Genomic DNA, 22,265 nt, shown 5'->3' with positions numbered 1-22,265 from the left:
TTATCTACAAGGCAATATTGTAAATGATTTATGGTGCTACTTCAGGGACTTTGGGCAAACATGTTTCTGTAGTTAGCAATGAGCTGTTTAATCAGTTCCTCGCCTGGAATCTGGAAACCTGCAGGCCAAATAACTAATGATGTCTCTATTCAGGACACAAGCAGAGGCGCGCTATCTGAGAGAATAAAAGAAACAATGAATGGAGAAGATAATTCTGATTTATGGATATAGTTTTGAGAGATTCCTAAAGAGCAGAGTGGAAGGTGTGAGTGTGCAAACCTGCTTCGGGTCCCTGCTGGCAGCTAAAAATACCAGGGGCAGGATATTACATCAAGCCTGGCATGGGTGCAGGACAAATTAGGGGCACGCCAGCTCAGGAGTGGAGATCATAATGCCCCCCTGCACAAGTCTGTTGTTATGGCCTAGTGCTCCAGAGTGCATGTGCCAACGGTTACAGTGTCATGGCGACCAAATCTTACCCATTAAATGCACCATTTATCCGAGCAATAGATCGCAAGGTTACCGCAAGAGTTACCGCAAGAGTTACCGGTCCAGAGATTTAGGTGTGCAAGCCACCTGGGTGCTGGGTGAATTAGCAACGCTTGCTAACATGTGCGATAGCACAGTGGAACATTGAGACACCAAGAGAGACGTATAATTGAAGCAGCACGAAACGTAGCGCGAGGCAAACATTTAAGAGACGTCGTGTGTGTGAGTGAGTTCGTGCTTTTGTAAAATTGACAAACGCCATATTTATGGGGAGACGTAGTGAGGAGAAATAAAGCTCCTCTAATTATCTTTTACTTTGTTGATGTAAAATAGCTCCGACTGAAAGACACTGGGCTTATCTGAACTGTCACACAAACACACACACACACTGTCTTCTGAATCAAAGCATGATCATCAAGCGGCTCTTGTGAGTCTATTTTGGGTGGCTGTGTCTCTCATTGCTCCATTGCAGCGGTGAATGAAGCTCTGGCGGCAGAGACCTCTACTTCCCCAGCGGTTCCGCTGAAGTCGGCCCATTGGATGAAAGAGCAGTTACCATACCTTCTGAAGCTGCCAGATGGCAAAGTGGCAAAGAGGAAGCTACAGAGCTGTGCTGGAGAACAGCAACCGTGCTGCTCGTGTGTGTGTGTGTGTGTGAGAGAGAGAGAGAGAGTCAGTGGGGAAAGATTAGCTTCCAAAATCCCTTGAAAGTGTGTGCAGATCCACCCACTGCTGAGCACACGCAGGCACACACACACACACACAAACACACCATTTGTTTTGAAAAATCAGAATGATATATAAAGGCGACATGAATTGCACACCCTGGGAGCTTTTGCTGACGGTGATGGGACACACTGGAGAGTCTCTGACGGGCTGCTTAAACAGAGTGCTGACCCAGCAGAGGGAGTCAAGTCATAGTTGAAATAGTTGAAACAGCCGAGACGCCTGCCCCCGGTCTCTGGTTTAAAATGAGGGAGCATCGCGGGATAGAATTTTGAGGTTGGAAATCTGCAAATTTACTCCCCTGGTGGCCCATGCCACTTCCTGGCTGACTTGTCAGGTGCCTGTTGTGCTGGGCCTCGAGGTTGCCTCCCAGGGAACTTATGAGGCTGCTTTTCCGCCTGGCTGCTGGTGACGGTGTGGGAGGAGAAATGCAAACCTGTGGAGCATGGACCAACTCTCTTCTAAATGATGCAGTGAGGAGGAAATAAGCAGCTACACATTGGAATCCCACTCCAGCATTGTTACTTTTGTTTGAGCTGTGTCCACTCTCGCTTCCAAAATGAGCCTCCACTTGTCTGTCTGCGGCTGGTGAGTCGAGCTGACAACCAGTATGACCTCATTACGGACAGAAAATGTCACATCTCTTCACTCAAGATGATTCTGGCAGCACCTCTCACCATGCTGCCTTCAGGACAACTTAGAAATATGGGGCAAATGATGAACTCTGAGGCAAGACCTTTAGGTTGAGCGAGTTTTCATTAAGCAAGTGGCAAGTAAGAGCGGCAGTTTGCAAGCAGCAGTGTTTACGTGGTGCGTCTCTCGACAAATGTCTACTCATTTCAGACAATATATTCATGAGGAGAGATAGAGGGGCGAGGCAAAGTCAGCAGCGGAGCTCCTCTAATTATCTTTTACTTTGTACTTTTCCGCTCTAAAATAGCTCAGACCAGGATCTGAATATTCACGCACACTTCCTTTACCGTGGTGCATCCAGGACAACTTGGAAAAAGGCACTCTATTTAATAGTAAATAAGACGATTCATCACCAACCTACTTGACATTTTCTTGCTTCAAGCGACTCCTTCAACATCTGTTTTTAGACATTTTTTAGACACATAAATCTAGATCTGAATATATGATAAACACAATTTCTCTTGCAGTCCACCATCAGATTATGAATCGTGAGCACTCAAGTAGTTTTTCTTTATGATAGCCAAAAAGAAAGGCACTGAAGAAACATCTGGCGCAGCATTTTGAATATTACATTCACAAAGACGGCATCATCAGGCATTTGCCACACGGGCCGCTCCGCCATCACTCCCATGTTGAATCACGCCTCATGGTGTTAATAAAACCCATCAGATCGTAAGGTGCTTACAGCAACTCCTCCACTTTGTCAGCACAACTCATTAAAACTACGAGGACAGCAGCCGATAGCGGTTACAACTCCCCTGCACGTTCCAAGAATAGACTCTGGTCATGTGATGCAACACTCAGCTGCCATCAGCACCTCACCAGGGATGTGATACAGTCTGTCCCCGGATGATGGAGATATGATTTTCCGGTCCAATATAAATTTAGTGTTACCTGCGGGACGTAACTGCAAGTGATGAATTAGCATTATTGTGTTCACGCCGACAGGCGCGAACATCTAAAAATGCATAAATATGGGCGCTCTGCTGCTGCAGGTCTAATTGCTCACGTTGTGTACATGTGGCAGCAACTGTTCCACATCCATGCAAGATGGATGTAAACTCTAGATAGCACCTCTATCTAGTGCATATATTGCAGTTTGTTTGCTGTCAGCTTGAGTGACAGCAGAGCAAAAGAGAGCAGAGATTTGCATGAGCATAAATGAGGTGAGTGAGCGGAGATTTGTCCGGAAGAGACAAAGAAAAATGATCAAAAACAAAATCTTGATAAATAAGACGCCATCCTGAGAGCACTCAGCCGGCTATTGGATGGCACCAATGTGAGCACATCTTTGGTCTTCTAGATTTTCTGAGCACGTCCTGCTGTGAAGGACAAAACCAGGACAAGGTGAAGTAATTTCATGGGAGGTTGGAGGTGAGGTGGGGTTGTGATCCCTCTGCACTAACACAAAATGTGTAATACTTTCATAAAAAGGCTGGTCTGGTCTACAGCTCCATGTTTCAGACAATGTGGCGCATCAGTGCTGCCCAGATAGTGACCTGATGTCTGACCTTTTGTCTGATCTAAAAATATACGTCTCTAACAAGAGCTCGATTAACATCTAGGTGCTCACCTTGCGCAGTGAGACATCCCTTATTGTGCAGCACATTCTTCTCGAGCAGACGTTAATGAAACAGCGCAGAGACTTTCTGAGATCCTGTGTCTGCTAATCAACTCTGGACAGCCTGCTCAGCGAGGTGAGACCTTTCAGCTGCCTGCAGCAGCCACTTTTTTTCTTCCCCCACTGCAAATACGCATCAACAAAGTGATATTAAACACTGCTCTCCATCTTTGCCGTCATGGATCAAAGATCTCTGTGATGATCTCAGGGTTTTGGTTCCTGTCTATAATTGTGTCTGCATTTTTTTCATTGGTGCCACACGTATGTGAATCACTGGGGTGAAAAGTTGTGCGATCAAACCCTGAGGATGGATCAGTGAGACAGCGAGGAGGAGGTGAAGACAAGTCCCACACAATGTGAAGGGTGATGAGGGACACATTTTGGTGCTGCATTGTTCGCTTCTGAAGATCTTTTAAAAGGCAGAGCAGTGTGGGCTCACACTTTGTATTCTCCTGTGAAGGTTTTATTTTGGGCTGTGGCGATGTTCTGCTGACATTTTCACAGCTACTGTGGTTACCACTTATTTATTGGTTTCTTGATGAAATGAAAATCAGGTAAATTGCAAGGTCTGTCAGACGGGAAGTTCAATCGCATCCCTGAGGCCATCTCGCTGATTGCGCTTGACACAGTGTGTCAAGTGTTTTCAATTCTATGAGAAGTCTTGCAATCAAATCTATTGAAAAAAAAACAGGCAGTAGAATGTCACAATGAAACTTGCATTTTTATTATTTATTCATTCACCCTGAGGTCAGAGCCCACCCCCACTATCTTGGAGTAAGAAGTGGGGGACACCTTGGACTGGTCTCCAGTCCATCACAGGTGGACACTGACACAATCGAGTTCTTTAGAAGTACTGTAATGCTGCCCCAGTCTGACCACATCAAAGGGATAAAAACAGTATCATCATAATATTTAACATGCTCTTAGAGACTACAATTTACTACCTTTGCATTTTTCAACAATGTTTAACAGCAATTGGAACAAACAACAGTTGCTATTTAGAAATATAGTAGTTTCAAAAAATATGCTGAACACATTTTTACATTTTTTTTAAATTTTCATATGTTGAATAATAATAGGATAATAACAGGTTTTGTATTCTGAATTATATGAAGAATTAATTCAGTAAAATAAAAAATATATTAGATCAAGATCAAGAGCAATAACACACTACGTCTGTTTATTTAAAGTTACGAGCGTGATCAATGTTCTCTCCTTTTGATAAAATATGAAGAAAAGAAAAAAGTTGTCAAATGAGAATAAAAAATGAATTATTAAGCACAATTAAAACAATCTAAAACTCAAAAGTATGAGAAGAAACAAATGTCAAAAACATGCAAAATAAATAAATATCTTCACACTACAGCAGACAAGTCAGGGTTATCAATAAAATTTAAAATTATAAATTAAAAATTAAAAATTTTAATTATAAATTATTTTCCTCAAATGTCCATCTTTCGGGTTTGCATTTTAATCCAGCAGGAGCTCATCGGTGTTCAGGTATGACAGGAGTGGGGCAGTGAAATGTTAAGTTTAAATGATGACATTTCCTGACTCAAGACTCCATTAAAAATGTTATCCAAATTAATTTCACATTTCATTAGACAGCCGCTAAATTTAAATCATCTGCAGTGGGAGCTTAATCCCGGCTATGTGTCCGCACCCGTCAGATCCTGCTGTCGCGACTGTAAGAACCTTTGGACAGCATAACACAACTTCCACACGAGGAATTAACATCGCGGCATGTGTGTGTCGTTACAACTCCACATCTGTTTGAAGTTACAAGAGAGTATCGTCGGCAGCAACGCTTCAGTTCAAACGTCACACCAAGAAGATGTGACAACGATCGACAACCTTGTCGATAAAATGTCCTTCTGCTCCTCAGAGAGAGTTGCCCTCTGGCACCTCGGCCTGCTAATCTGACATTTACTGAACGGCGCTAAACACAACACCCACACATGTGAGATGAGGACCTCTATGACTGCTGCACCAGAAGGGTCAAAAAACATCCAACATCCATCAATACATATATATATCTGGCTGCTTGGATGCCACTTTGTACAAAGGTCATTCCACAGAATTCTCAGGACAACAGTCACCAAAGTAAAAAAACACATTCACACTCAAAAAGCAAAACTTCTCCGCACAGAAAATCATTCACTGCTTAGTCACATGGATGGATGACACATTCAGATGCAGTCATAACCGAAGGATATTCCAGTGTCTGGAACCAACATTTGTATGACCTAATACTTCACTGAATAAGGATTTATCAACTGGAGTGAACAGATGAATAATTTCAAGCTCACCATGGTGACCTGGATGAAAACTCATTGCCCAAATTTACGTGCATCTCCATTCAGAAAATGCCAAAGTGCTGCCATATTTTGTATTTGAACTTATAGTTTCGATAATTTTCTAGTCTGTTTTTCTTCCACCATAGCAATCATTAGTCATTTTGAAATAATTTACATTTTTTACAGTATTTCTTGTCACTGAAGGTAAATCAGCAAAATACCTTTCAATAAAGAGCCTTTATGGCATAGTTATATATGCGTGACATCACTCGGTTACCCAGATATTTACCGCTTAAAAAGATTTATGATTTATTCAGAGGACATTAGAATAAACGCATGTGCAAAATTAAATATAATCATTTAACCTTCCAGGCATATCATGTCATTCTCCATGCTTTAAAATATGGCAATAACCACAGACACTCAGAGCCAAATCAACACGTCTTTGATACAATATCACCACTGTGTCATTCACTTGTAGAGGATGACAAACTTTGCAAGGTTTGAACACATTAACTGAGCTCATTCAAAAACAACTTGACTGTATTAACAATGGTGTTGTGCATACAAACTCCCACCATTCCAGTCTTCAGCGAGGAGACAAAAATACTTATTGGTTTCCTAAATGAGAGCAGCGCTTTCATATTTGATGAGGATGTTTTCGGACTGATGCACAACGTGTTCTTTTTGAATCATTTGGACCTGCGTCAGACAGACGGAGCAGAGCTAAAAGCCTGTGGTCTGCTGAGAGACGGGAGGAGGACACACCCGAACACTGTTGCAGGCTTGGAGTAATAACAGCAAATGATGAAGCTGCAAGCTAATAGAATCCATTTGTGCCCCTTATTTAGGGTCATAAAGCCACTGTTTTATCTTACTTGTCTGAGGAGGTGAAGTGTGATCTATCTATCTATCTATCTATCTAGATAGAGTGGGAGGAAACACAGGAAGACGAGACAAAATAAAAGCTGAACATGACATTTCCATTGACATGCCAATTTTGGAAAACCTATTACTCTACTGCAATTTCCTTCATCTGTGTCACAACAGCTTCGTATGCCCCTGGGGAAGTCTTGCGTAGACAAATAACTCATCAAAACATGGAGACATTAGAGAATTGTGCTTCATTATGAAGTCATCTTCATCAGTCATCTCATAAAAGTAACTGTCCAGGATGTGCATGGAGAGAGCCCAGTTAGCTCATGATTCCCTTCAAACAGCAACAACTTACAAACCAAACACTGACCAACGTTGACTACTTCCACACGTCACAGTCCAATGCAGTCGTCCATGCAGTGATTTTACGGCACTAAACATTGTCCTGTGTGATAGAATATGTTTGCTCACAGTCTCTCTGGAGACACAGGGGCAATAAATGCAGTGGTACTGAAGAGAGAAGCAGAGGCTTGGAGGAAGGGTGGGATGGGAATTTTCACAATTGAACAATACAGTTGATCAATATTCCTGCAGGGGAGATGGTCAATGACCTAAGGAGGAGTTCATAAGAGAAGCAGTCTGAAACCATGGTTCTTCAAACTGAAGTACATTATAGACCTGTTTACAGTCGACGTCATAAAAAATATGGCCGTGCATTTTGATCCATCCACTACGTGTATTAGTACGTGAGAGTGGGTTTTGTAATATATATGTAATATAACTGACGCCCCATACAGGTCTTCAATAGCAAATAAGTCTGGATTGGAATTCAGTTTAACGCAGTCTTAACCAGTAGTCTTAACTCAAACCAGATTGTAAGGCCTTCTCTGACCGATGAGGTGGCTGTGAGGCTTGAAATAGTTAAGTGTGAGGTACCCGCAAGGGCATTAAAGAAGAATGGATCATGAAGAAATCCATTAATACATTCCCCTTGCTCAGGTCAGTGGCTAGAGATTGCAGGGAGATCATGTTGACACACTGAGTATTAATATTCACAGATAAATACAATGCAGTTTTGGTGATATTTTATGAGGTTTTCTTTTCTTTTCAGATTAAAGATAAATTACCTATGAACTTGAAAATCAAAATGAAGGACAAGAAGTGAGCAGTTTAAATCTGACTGACTACATACGTCTTAGAGTAAAGCCATTAAGTTAATAAGATTGCTGTTACTTCACTATAGTCTAGAGTAATGACATGCTGCTTCGAAGTCAATTTTAGGATATATCCGACTGCATTTGCAACACACATAATCCCCAATCCATCATGCTCAATGTTGGACAAAGATAAATGTGTTTAGATGTAATTAACTGTGGAGCGCTGAGACGAGCGCAGGCAGGATGCTTTCAGGTCCGCTGACACGACTCTCAGCCGCCCGCATCAGCGGAGCAGCGGTGGAGCATTAGCTCCATTGTGGTGGCGTGGAAGGCTGATTACAGAGCTCTGCCAGCATCAGCCTCAGTTCCTGCCAAACCCAGGTGAGCCAACACTAACGACTGACTCTATGGTTACTGGGGCTTGTGGGAGTTCTACAGAGGAGGAGGAGGATGTTGGGCGTGGGGGAAAAGGGGGGCGAGTCCTGACTGTCAAAGATAGATGTCTTCATTTCCACTGCTTTCTTTTCACTTTCCTCATGCTGTCACCGCACACGCTCTCCCTCCTGCTGACAAGGACTGGGTAGGTTGGCTTGGATGGCAGGACAAGTCCTGAACTTTCCAAGGCACAAATCCACCCCTGCGTTTTTCAGGGATCTTCCCGCTGACACTCACAAGCTCCAGAACAAAGCTGTGTGACCACAATTAGGCAGAGTTGAGAAGTGTCGGCTCGTCCTCCATCTCCTTGCGATGAACTTTCCAGCCTGATGTGGCCTACTTTTCCTCGGCTGCATGCAGGTGAAGAGTAAATTCTGGAGCTCTCTTACCTTTCTCTCGGCTCAGGCTGCGAACATTGCTGAAGTCCTCCATCGTTGTATTCCCACAATAGATGGTGCTCCATGTGCGTCTAAGTCCGGGACCAAGGATTCTCCCTCACTCTAATTGCCATCTGGACCAACGCTCCTGTCACTTGCACTGCCCTGCCCTGAGGCTGTCATCATCCAAGTGTGACAGAAGACGCTTTTTCGGGAACAACTTGCTGTGTTTCTACCTCGCTGGCGTCTGATCTCGCAGCATGCTGTCTTCACTCAAATCCATCCTCTCTGCCTCCATGTGCCAATTTAGCAGAGTAGACAAGAGCGTGCTCACACACTTCTTCGTCCTCTGCATCTACTGTACAGACGGGAGGGTGTGTAAGTGTGTGTAGATGTGAAGGGGGTGGGGGCAGCAAGGGGGTAGCCTGGAGAGCCTTAGGAGCGCATTCAGCACAGTCAACCACTCACAGCACTGGTACGCAAGGGGGAAGCGCTCGGCTCAGCACCGATCACCTGGGAGAACAAGCCCTATTAGAGGGAGGGAGGAGGAGCAGAGATGTGGAGGGAGGAAATGGACTGAAATGCTTCTGCTGCGATGAAGAGAAGAGAGCGCAAAGAGGGAAGGGTGCTTGAGGCGCACAGGAGGCGAGTTGGCCATGATAGGCAAGGAGTGAAGTGCAGCATGTTTTATTCAATATGGAGGTGCCTAAGAATCACCAGCCGAGGCGAGGATGCTTGTCCCAGCAGAAGGACAGAGAAGGACAGGAAACAGAGGCATTAAAATGGACCCCAAGACTTCGCGAAATTCCACCTGCAACTCTGCGACAGTAGAGTAAGGAGAAAGAGGCGATCGGCCAGAAGCAAGGTCAGCCTCATCGAGGAGGAAAAGTTTTCACACTGTATCAGGAAAATAACACTGTCATGATGATGTGACCTAATTTGAAAAGTCATTTTGTACTGTCTGTGCCCTTTCTTCTGTCTGGTTTATGCGTTCAGACTAGGTCACCGCTGCGGTGGAAGAGCCAGTGCAGACGAAAAGAGCAAAACAATGATGAGGAAACGCTTCCACCTCTGCTCCCCAATAAAGTTCAACAGACCTTTGGGGATGATTCAAATTCTGTCTCCCATAAACAAACATAAACAAGACACACAAAGACAGCGGTCAGAGACTAAGGTCTTTCACGTCATAGAAACTGACTTGGTCAAAACAAACTACATCTTGAATGACATCTAACATTGTTTTCTCTTAAATCATTGGAAATTAAGACCAAATGTGACCAAATATATGGTCTTCATCCTCTCATCCTAATTCCCACTTTTTCTCCTTTCCATCCACCTACACACCCTCTTAAGCTCCTCTCTCATCTTCTCCTAGACAAACTTCGTTATACCCTTTTCACCCTCCCCTTAACTCCTACTTCAGTTTGCCCTGTTTCAGATCTTCTTGCCAAAGCCGGCTTACACTTCATATCCTTCTATTTTTACGGCAACTGACACAACAAATTCAATGTGCTGCTGAAGCTGTGACTTCAAACTAACATGGTGTGACCATTTTAATAGGCACGGAGTGATGATTCGTGCTTGTTTTTTCATGTCAAGAGATCAAAATGTATGGTTCACCTTCTTGCAGCTCAGCCTGGCTCAATAAGATTGGTCTTCACTCTGTCCTTGTAATGATGTACAGATCAACAGGTTCCAAAAAAGCTGAAGTGAGCTCAAAGTCTGTTGACTTTGGGTGATAAATACAATGTTAGTGCATGAAAAAGGGCAAAAACATTCAAGTCTAGTGACAATATTATGAGGTAAAATGGTGACCCATGTGACTAGAATATTATTGGTAATAGAAAGTTGCTTAAATTAGTTTCATTTCTGCAGTAAAGAAATGTAGTTTCACAAGGTGCAAAGAACAGCAGGAATGTAAATGAAGGATGCAAAGTTCTGTAATGCTGTGCAGAGCTAATCAATTCATGTTGACAACTAGGCCGTCATCATCCCAACAGTTCTCTAAACAAAGTCTCGTCCTCAGGAACATTATTTAGAATAGTTCCAGTCACTCTGGTTATCTGCATGAATTAAACAGTCTGTCTCCCCTCATGCATGTTTCATGTACTGAGCCCCACCCTGCTGCAATCTCAAACCTGGCAGCACCCCGGGAGCTGCACCCCAACCTGCAACTGGAAGCTTTATTTATCCTCCTGCAGCATGGCGGAGGGAGCTTCAGGCAAGCTATAGTGTCTGTCCACTCAGCCAAAGCACAGGGGGTGCAGCATTTCTCACAGTTGTGAGGACACCACAGCCGGAGGGGAGATGAGAGCTCCGTGGCCGGCAGCTAGGGTTTACTCTGATGGCCTCATAAGTGTGCACGCGCTTCTTTGGCACTTAACCATTGGTCTTTAAATTATGTGAGATAGGATGGAGAGATTGAAAATGAGCACAAAAAACAGCTATTTTATGTCACTGGTATTAACTGCTCTAGCTGGGTTCCAGACAGTTGTAGCAAACATGCTGCAGACAAGTATCAGTTGTACAGTGAATTTCTGAGCTGCCAGGATGAGCCCGGTTCAGATGTTTCCATCTGACACACATACAGAAAAGAGAGTCAGAGGAGTTCCTCAGTAAAAGGTAGCGCAGAGAGAGAGTGGAGACACTGTCAATTTGCTTTATAATTCATTGTGTGCCTCCAATCCAAAGTCCCATTCTCTCACGACCCCACTCTTCTTCCATTTATCCTCAGCACTAGCAATCAATTCTTTGAACTCTTTTTCTATTGATCACTTTTCATCTTGAGCCAAATCTTAAAATACACCCTGAAAAGCAGTTTGATTACCAATTTTCACAAAGACAGCGATCAATCGCGGTGAGCCTGGCGGCGAGACTCACAGGGTCTCGTCTTGAGCTCACCATTCCCATGGCAGCGGTGAGAGGTGAGGATTGATATGACTGCTGCGGGATATGAAGGAGAAACATTCGGACTGACCACAACAGTGCTGAGAAATAAAAAGGCTGAGAAACTCAAGAGTTCCCTCCCACATCAACGATATCGACCGCCTGCCATGGAACTACAGCACAAGATACACAACTGTATTACGCCGCTGTTGGGTCCTATATTTCAACATTAGAATTTCATTCTTTATAATGTGATGACAGAGAATTTATTTGATGTTCGATCTTGCTTCATATTAATTTGCAAATTTCTCATGTTGACCACAACCATCATGAGCTTTTCATGAGCTCACACTGACATCGTATTCACCCATCAATGCCACTTCCACCTATTGACACTTCTCTTGCGGCTTCTAAATGAGTGTTTACCCATTGTGTTCCTGACTGCCGTGAGTATATGTAGCAACTTCAAGCCTCTTCTAATTCAGGTTTTTCAATGACAACATTTAACTCTTTCATTCTCTCTCCAGTTCATCATAACATAGTAGCAAAACATAGAATTACCTGGGCCATTCACAGTGGTGCAGGTGAAGTACAAGGGCTCTGTTTGTTTGTATGTAAATATCCACATACTTATAAGCAACTTCATTTTGGTGGTGATCCGTGGGACTTACATGTAAACATGTAAAGATTTTACTCCGACTATTTCTGTAGTGTGACTGACTCAGGATAACTTGACTCGAAAACTTGATTTCATGACACACAGCATGCCATCGACTCGCTGAAAAAAATCAACTGCTGATAAGCAACGACCTAAGTTTTTAATGTTCATCTGTTATTTATTTTTCATCTGATATTTTTCATGCTCAAGTTGGACGAGATGTACCATTTGACTGCATATTTTTTCTGATCAAAGAGAGCTTTTGAGCAATAATTGAGTGTTCTCCAAAAGTGTGGACGACTTAATCATCTCGGAGAGACTCAAAGTAGAGCCATGCAGAGAGGTTTGATGGCACTACAGTATGGGTCCCTTTGCAATGGCTGCTGCCCCCATGAGCCAACCTCGGACAGTGTCTCATGTTTTCTTTGCTTATTCCAGCATGCAAAGGAATTCCTGCTGTAGAAGCATCTGCAGGAAAGTCCTCACACACACCGCAGAGGATCAAATATCACTCGGGTGTTGAAGTTAATAACCCTAGCAGGATGAGTCCAGTGACCAGCTGCGGCCCTTAGCGTGCTTCCTATTGAATGAGTCTGTGAAAGAGCAAGCGTTGGTGAGGTGCAGCTCGCCTGAAGCGAATGGAAATAAGAAAAGTGCATTTCCTCAGCTCTCCTGGGATGTGACGGAGGTCACCGGGATCAACTGGAGCGCTCTCGTTGAGGAAATATTGTCAAGTAATTGGCTTTGGGCTGTAAGAGAAATAGGCGGCGACAGACCTGGTGGAGGAGCTGCGTCGAGAAGCAGCCAAGAGCCTTGCTTTTATGAATGGAAGACTGATAATAACACTTTAATAATGGATTTTTCAACCACACAATGGCAGCCATACAATGGTGGTTTCAATATCCAGGCTGGAGGCAGAGGTCGGGGTCACAACAAGGGCCATGATACTGGACTTCATGTATAGTTTCATAGACATCACATTGGCCTGTTAAAATGAAGACACAACACAAGTAAAATTAAGATTACTACTTGCTCGTGGCAAGTCTAAGTGGCACACTTTTTCACATAGTTACTGCTCTGATCGACTGCGGGACTAGTCTCCTGGGTCCTCATGTAAATTAGGCCCCTGGAACCCACGTTTACAAGCACATGCCTGGCAAATATTCGAGTGGAAGAGCAGGCAGAACCGCCGACTGCCCGGAGCTCCCAGTAGTTCTCAGTCATTAATCAAACAAACGTCTGCCTGCACTCCTGCTTGTACACAACAAAAGTGATGTTCTTCCTCACATAAACACCCTCAGGTGCTTTTTATTTTTCATTTACATAAGTTTCTTCACACACTGGTGATTGAACATGAAGACACAGGAAGTGGCAGTCGTATGGAACCCTTCACTAGCGCGGGCAGGCGCTGTGTCACCAGACCGAAGAGGATTTGACCCCAAGGCCTGACACTCATGCTGGGTGTGTGTGTGTCGCTGATAAATGTCTGATAGACAGTGCTGTCATTTCCTTCCCCGGCACGTCGAGCCTGGAAGGTGACAGCTGTGTTTTCCTCTTCTAATATTTTGAGACAACAATGAAGCATCTTGAGTTGTGTGCGCCGGACTGAGAAAAAGCCTTGTTTGTCTATAAAGCGACAGCTGCTCTGACAGATACGACTGCTAATAAACACGAGATACATTTATGATGCTGCAGGAGAAACCAGAGGAACTTCTGCAGTCAGGGATGTGCCAAACACATAAGTGCTGCGCGTGGGTCAGGATGTAGCGCGTGGGAAATAACCCTCACTCTCTCCCCTGCAACAGGGGCACTACAACTGTCCTACGTCTGCTGCCACTTGTGGATTACACACAAGGTGTTGTCGTGCCAGCTCGGCTGAGGTTTCAAAGGAAGTATCCCCCCTCCTGTCCGAAGCCCGCACTTTGACTAATGGCTTCATCTTTAAATAGCTTGTCTAAAGTGTTGTAACGCCGCTGAGCTTCGCACATTACACACTCGTAATTGCTCATTTAGATTTTCACCACCGTTTCGACTCTCCCTCCGCTGAGTGCCCGCTCATTATTTTCCTTCTACGGACCATCAATCCGCAGAGTCAGCAGTGCGACTCACAGCTGCTCCTCGTGAGGGAGCACATAAGCTCCGGCTCACCGTGCAAATTAGGAGATATTTGGAAAACCTCCCCTCCGCACTTTGCACTGGAAACATTCTTTTTTGGCGCAGAGACATCGATTCCGATTTAGATGGGGCAGCTTCATCCACTTAATAGCGCATACGTACACCAGGGGGCGATGGAGATCGGACATTATTGATCACTTCAGTCGTCTGCCGGGTGTGTGTGCGCCCCCTCCCTTCCTGTTACAGCTGCACTAGGCTGCGATGTGTGTCGCTAAACTGCAGCCGCTCTCGGGCGACGGATCACAGTCATTTGAGTGATGTCATTGAGCTCATTAGCCGGGTAATTGGCTTTCTTTGCTCAATCAATGGAAACAGATTAACACCAGATTCCACAACCGGCTTCAACTGCTAATTATTAACTAAAGGAGGCAGCGGTGTGTGCGCACACCAGTGTGCCCATCCATTTCTTTTTCTTATCTCACCCAATTGTCTGTACTCAGATTCATTTTTACTTACATCCATCTGGTTTTTTTTTACCCCTCTGCTCCTTACATTCCAATCAATAGGTACCTTTACCCTTCATTCCTCCATCAATCTATCCCTTTTGTCAAATCTTCAATTCAACCAGAGTCCGTTTTTTTCTCCCATCAGCCTACATTCCATCCATCTGAGTCTCTCTCCATCAGATCAACCCCAGATAAGAAGAAAATGACCAGGGAAAAATATCCAGAGTGGTGGGGTCAAGAGGTCAGGATCAGGCATGCTGATAAATAAAGGAAAATGAGGGAGGATGAAAGGACAAAGAAGGTATGGGGTGGAAGTGGAACTACTTCGAATGCAAAGAACTGAAAAGAAAAGAAAAACTGTGAGAGTCCAAATTGCCGACCTTCCTTCCACCATAGCCACCCAAACTGTCGCCATCATCTTATCATTATCTCGCTGTCTCCAGATTTTCTCTTTTCATCTCACACCAAAGTCACTGAAAGCAAACCTCTTTAAATTCACTTGAGGGAAACTGCACTACTTCTTCCATTGATCAGAAATGTTTACAGCACGTGAAGGTCCCACGCCGCCGAGGACTCACCGTTCCCCTCACTGCGCTTTAGTAAGACAAGATTTCACTAGTGCAGAAAATACATTCATTTTCATCAAGGACACAAATTGTTCACGAAACCACAATGTAAGTAGCAGTGATTGTGTGCGTGTGTGAGCTGAGCAGAAACAATATCACAACCCTGCCACAAATGACTACCATCAAACTAATTACAGATAACAATGACACCACGTCACACACACACCTACACACACACACAGAGGATTTATCACATAGCTTCTCTTGGTGAAAAACTGCCATTGTGGACGCTACAAGTATCACATTATGTCAACAAATTCAAAACATAAAGGGGATCAATTCATGAACACTGACAAGGAAAACTCACTGACCCCACACAAGCATGTACATCTGTCCTTCGTCGTTGTAACTTTAAATATTTGAACAGCTGGAGTTTTGCGCTTTCTGCTTGTCAGGTTAATGCTTATCATCCCATATTTTCTTTTTTTTTTTCGACGGGAGGGAAGAATCTGCCGCATTATTTATTTACAAGCTGCCCAATACTTGGCTTCAGACTTCAACAGTGACAGTCTCAGAGTAGAGTGGCTTCAATTGGTAGAATTAAACAGTGGCCCCGATATGCATGCAGTTGGAGTAAAAAATTCAATCAAAAGATAGAATATGGTAACAATAAAAATGCATTCAAATAATAAAACTAAGTCTTTTTGAAGTTCATTGAAACTATAGGTGTCATTTTCTGAGAGTTCTAGTCCAACCTGTTGAGTCAGAGTAAGGCAAAGGTGTTAATTTCATGGCTTCAGTGACCTCACAATGGGATCGGGTCCAGTAAAAAGAGCAGTTTTGACATTTTAAGTCTCCTGCAGTCACAGACGGTGAAACTGCTGATGCTCAGTGTTTGTCCAGGGCTTTGACGTGACACCTCAGAGGGCTCAAAGATAATTGACTCTGCCCTCTGCCCAGGATATTAGCGTACCACAGAGGAGTTTTCATTTGCATGGTCTCCACTGTGACCTCGGAGCTTCTGTCTATCAGAGGGAATACAGATGAATCAGAAGGAAAATATTAAATATGCTGGAGGATCCTACATGGTGCTAATGGCTTTTTATCACAACCATTACCAACCCTAACCACATTTAAATTACTCCTGGCGTGCCCCCCGTGCATCTCCGCCTTCCCCCCCACTGAGGGGCACATGGACCCTAATAATTGGCTCAGCTGAGACCACAAACTATTCACTCCTCTTATGTTTTTAAAAAACCAGGCAGCTGCCCACAGATAAAAAATACATGGTAAAACTTTGTTTTATCTGTGTGAGTAACATCTCTCACTTTTCTTCTTAGATTTGTAAGGAAAAAAAATGTGTTCCTATTTGAATTCCTGTCCGGACAACATTGAAAACATTTCTTCTTCGGGGAACCACTTCTTCTGAACAAATGAAGTGGTCTACTAGTGAAACACCTCCTTTAGTCACTTAGAATAAAGCCAAGAGCTAAATGTTTAAAGAGTCCTTAGATCTTTATTGGATGTGCTTTTTATCTCCACTATCATCTCGCTCTCAGGATGTTTTAAATAATAAATAAATACAAGTATCTTCGGTTGCTTTACACAATAAAACTAGCACAATGTAGATGCTTATTCAAAGGAAGGGCTGTGGTTGCTAAGAGACGACCAAAGAGGTATTTGCTGATGTCATGAGAGGCGCAGTGGTCGTGACCATAATGATACCAGTTCATCAGAGAAGAGCTAGACCTGAAGCTTTGTCATGGAACTTCAGGCAAACTTATGCGGGAACAATGGATGGTGTCAAATGGCTCCCAGCAAAGATAATAAACATTCCCTCAATGACTGAATGAGCAAATTCAATATACTCACACAGTTATTTCTAGTCAGAGGGCGACTGAAGTGGTTGATGCAAGTGCAGGTCCTTGGTTGAAAAGAAAAATCAGGCAAAGAATAATTTGAAGTACGGACAAAATAATTCAGTTTCTGGGATTAAACATGAGAAGAGATAAGGTGAAATACTGCAACGCAAAAATCTTGAAGAATGTAATTGAATTACTTGAATTATAAGGTAGATTTTGAGCAGTGATTGTAAGGGAGAAACCTTTTGCAGTTCAGTTATTTTAAATGACTTATAAAATGATCCATTTACCTCGCAGTGTTGCAAGATGATTTATCCTGAGGAGACGTTGTTTTAAGTCTGTAAATGAGGTCATGAAATACTAGACAAATCGGAGAACTATAATTGAAACGTTTTTAAAATTAAATCACGATACATCACTTTTTTTTATCAAGAATTTACTGCGTGTATCATTTAGTGATTAGGAAAATGGTTAGAACATGGCAATTAAAAGAAGTTCAGTGTCAAACCAAAGAGCCTCTCTGCTGTTGCAGCAGCTGCAGACACAGCTGAACCTGCGCCAGCGAGAACATTTTGTCATGAGAAATCAAAGTGAGTTGGAAGCACTGATGTTCTCTCTTTCAATTTCAGCATACAGTATGTGATAATAACATCTATTTTGTACGCTTACTTTTCAATGTGAAGTGGCTATAATCCTCCAAATTTACAAGTGAATGTAAGATAGGATCACTGTGTGAATGTTTACATTGAAGAATGAGCCTGTTAACTGATATGTGGAGCAATAATAAGCTTCTCATAATTCCTGAGATATAAGATTAAACCCCCCATTTAATTTCCACTTCCAAGTCAAGTTGAAAAATCCAGCCGATATTTTCAAGAGGTTGTCAGTCGGACATTTGTTCTGTAACTGCAATACAACAATGCAGCACATCAGGTTCTTTTCCACAAGTGTAATCCAGTAGGCATCAAGACAGACGGATGTAGACATTTTACCTCCATGGCAAGTCACTGTCTTGAGAGTCTTTTGTCTTGTACATCTCTTTTTAGATTACAGACCCAATCATGTAAGCAACAGCAGGAGCCAGAAGGCAGCATCTGAACCACATGACAACACCTACTGAATGTTCTCCAAAACTGAAGTATATCAATCTCGGTGTTGCGACTTGGATCACAGCATAAAATCACTAGTGAGAGCTGAGCAGACAGCGACACAGGCCTGCGAAATTGATCAGCACTGAGACTGAGAACACTCGCCTTGTTTCGATCCCGGTCTCTCTTGTGGTTTTTCTATAAACTGTGACATTGACAAATGCATCATTCTGCCTTGCCTCGATATAGATTCACTCATTGTATTTGCATCACCCTGTGAACGTGTCGAGGGTTTGTTTAAAGGTGGTGTCATTCAATAAATCCAGCGCCGCAGACGAAGAGTTGATAATGTGGACTGACAGCAGAGTTATGATGAACCACGAGGTCCATCAATTCTCAGGAAGAAAGAGTGTCAGGACTGCTGCATAATCTGCATATAGTTACACTCTCTGACCCTCCAGACCGCTCCCCACACATCCTAAACACTTGCTATCATCAATAATTACTGGTGCTCAGATTGGAGCTGGTGGCTACATCACTCTGGAGTTAGGTAACCTACATTTCTCATTTGTCCTTTCAAGAAACTTTGACCACACTTTAGTCTGCCCCGCATGAAAGTGAGATATATGGATGTATGGAGGAAAGCGATGATCGAGATAAAGATAGATGGATTGAGGTATGGATGGATTGTGGATGGATGGGTGGACGGATGAAAGCAACGACAGATGTAATGATGGACAGATGGATGGATGAAAGCAAAGATGTGATCATGATGGATGGATGGGTGACTGGATGAAAATGATGGAGGCATGGATGAAAGCAGTGATGGACGAAAAAGTGTAGATGAATGCCACTAATACATGTTGGAAGGTGGTTTACATTGAATCTGAACACACAAATAGATAAATGAACACAAACAATAGAGGGATGAAGGAAGATTAGAGATGTAAATGAAAGGATGGAGGGGTGACAAAGAGATTTCAGAAAAGGCTGTTGGCTGATATTTCTACTTCATGGTCACGTTGAATTAGATCAAGTCTTGGATAAAACTTTATTCATCCTCAATTTCTCCTCCTGTGTGTGTGTGTGTAACTTCACTGTTCATTTAACTAAAACAGCGTCTGACCTGATGCTAATGTATATGCTGCGCATCACATCTTGTCCAAACACACAGTGAGTTGTTGACCTAGTTTCATTCTTGTTTTCTCATCTACCCATTACTACAAAACAGATTTCACTTGTCAGCTCCCATTCTCAGCAGGCTGGATGTTTGCCAGCCTTTTCCTGAGTTCATCCTGTCAGAGTTCACCTGAGCACTTGGAGTGAGAATCGTCAAATCAAGTCAACACGCAGCAGCTACAAATCCATTTGACCTCGGATAAACAGAAAGAATGAAAATATAAGATGATGCCTCCGACACTCTCATTTGAGAAGTCAAATCGAGTGTCAAAACTGCTCATTTTTAATTCCAACTGAAGTGACAGCAGAAGCGGCAGGATGCAAGATTTTAAGGAGGCACAAGTGGAACCAAGTCATGTCGAAATGATCCGTCACAACAACCTCCATCAAAGGACTCATGTAAACACTGAAGACTGGAGCTACACCTTTTGAAAGTAGCAGACCGAGTGCAGACACATCTGAGACCATACCGCAGAATGAAATATTCATCAGCTGTCGGTCGCGATATCACCAGCTCGAGAAAGTTCAACATTCAGCGAGTCATTTTCTACTTCTTACACATGTCGCTGAGGTTTCGTCAGACACTTCTGAAGTGACTTCTTCGTGAGCACTGACAGAGGGCTTCAAATAATACATCTGATTGTGCATCTTGGAGATCGTCAAATGCTTGTGGTAGTTTTTTCGACTAGTGTTGGGGGGAGGTATTCAATTGTGTTCCTTGGGTAACCTGTGCCCCAATACATCAGTGTCAGAGTTGCAGGGCTCCCTCAGGATCTCAGATGATTCCTGTATGTCTAAAATGGTGGGGTGTCCAGGTTGCAGGTGGAGTTTGTGCCCTGCATCTTTTAAGGAGATCAAGCAAGGAGCTGCAGCTGGAGAGAATAAGTCCTGGAAAAATCCCTCCACTGTATCAGTGACGAACTACATGGCTCTGGCGTCAAAGAAGACATAGTTTTTCCATTTCAAGTCGCAATTTTGTTCACTAAATTGGAGGCTTGAGCTTTTTTCAGCTGTGTTGCAGATTGTTCAAAATAATCAAATAAAATTCAATGTTAACTCCTACAGGGTGTCTTTGGTTGTCATTTTCTTATCGTCTAGAAATAATGTTCCAGTTATGATTCCATGCAATCAGCCGTTTTCATTTCCTTGACAACTACAGCACCGGCAGTGAAATTACTGCAGGCATCAGGGAGTGCTCACAGTTCTCACTCCAGATTGTCCCCGTCACCACCACGGCACTCCCCACTGCCAAGCTCCACCACAGTGGCAGCAGCAATCAATAAACATTACTGAAGAAGCGGGTCGACCAGTAGGTGCCAATTTTTGAGGCTATAATTTGAGACGCTGATGAATGGGTGAATGTCACAATCTATTTTCAGAAAACCTGAGAACAAGAGAAACACAGACCTCTACCAGGCAGCTCATTTAATCCAGTATTTTATCGATGTAATTTGATACCTTCTTTAGAATTTCAAATATTGCTGATAGCATCACTGCTGCAGATGGTACCAATAGCAGTGTTTCTGATGTTCAACATCTTACAAAGATGACTTCAAGGCCAGTTGATGTTGAAGGCCAGATTCATGAACAGGGTCCTACAAGAGCTGGAGGAGCCGTTGAGGGTGTGAGGAGGATCAGAGGTGAAATGCCTTGAAGGAGATGAAATGAGCCTGCAGACATTCCTTCACATCAATGGACCTTCAGAGAGTTTTGGACCTCTCTGTTTTTGCATTTAATGAGAGAAATGTTTTCACCCCACCCATTACAGAGTCAGTGTTAGCCGCCGTGTCAGTGTGTATTTGAGGAGAAGCAGAATATTCCTCCTCTGGTCACCTCCTCTAGCTGAATAACAATCCCTGAGGTCTGTCCTGTTCGTGCTGCACAGATGGACATTTGCCATCACACTGACTGAAGGAGGTGATTTAGATAGAGAACAGGACACAGAAGAGAGTCCCATTCTCAATATTAATGTCTTTTATTCAGTTCACTAAGGGCTGTTCCGAGGAGTTGTTTGGCCCTTCATTGATGTCAGAGTATTATGTATGAGCTGAAGCCAGAGTCAAGGTTTGATTTGATTCAGGAGCTCATAAGCTTCTTTATCTGGGGACTCTGTTCCCTTGAATAAAAAAATCACAATATTGATACTGAAGAACCTGAAAGCGATTTATAGAGACAAATTCCAGTGTAAATAAACAGCTGTAGTAGCAATCAGCATTTACATGAACAAACCAAAATGCGATAACCTATGTGCCAGAAAGAATATTTTAAAACGAGATTTTGGCATGAGTGTTTGTCATAAAAATGTATGAATGTTGTAGTGTTGGTGCCCACAAGCATTGAATCACCATAAAACAATTGTGGCAATATATATATGATGACCCCACAACAGGTTCATGAGTGGATTCACCTCATTAATTTAGTTTCATTTCTATATTTAAATTCAACAGAAAATCTGTGGAGAAGCATTGAATTCACAGATATGCATTTGGAGATGGACAGAGTGTGTCTCACTCAGTGGGACAAGGAAGGTGTCCAGGTTTCATTATGGATACAAAGTAGTCAGCAAGTTGTAGCCTGATGTTTCTACCCATTAATGACTGCAACCAATCGTACTCTTGCAGGGCATTTAAAACACAGGACTAACATTTGATCATGTTTTACAACACAACAACGCTAAAAGAAACTGTGAGTAAGAAGCATTTCCGTCTGGAGTAAAAGTCAGCAAACTCCTGCA

The 22,265-nt window shown here is 43.1% G+C and overlaps 1 protein-coding gene across 4 annotated transcripts in view; it reads right to left on the bottom strand.

The window, feature by feature from the left end:
* plch2a (phospholipase C, eta 2a) overlaps positions 1-22,265 on the bottom strand; it is a 97,433-nt gene that overhangs the window by 32,020 nt on the left and 43,148 nt on the right. Inside the window, exon 1 of one of the 4 annotated variants that reach the window (XM_053849255.1) lies at positions 8,684-9,080. The exons of the other annotated variants lie outside the window; for them this stretch is intronic. Coding sequence (XP_053705230.1) covers positions 8,684-8,726 — 43 coding nt within the window. The 5' untranslated portion in view covers positions 8,727-9,080. Of the gene's footprint in view, positions 1-8,683; positions 9,081-22,265 lie in introns of those variants that run through there. 4 annotated transcript variants of the gene reach the window in all.

The sequence above is a fragment of the Synchiropus splendidus genome, chromosome 18 (assembly GCF_027744825.2).
Source record: "Synchiropus splendidus isolate RoL2022-P1 chromosome 18, RoL_Sspl_1.0, whole genome shotgun sequence".
Lineage (NCBI taxonomy): Eukaryota > Metazoa > Chordata > Actinopteri > Syngnathiformes > Callionymidae > Synchiropus > Synchiropus splendidus.
The sequence above is the reverse complement of the archived record's forward strand: the minus strand, read 5'-3'. Positions and strand labels throughout refer to the sequence as shown.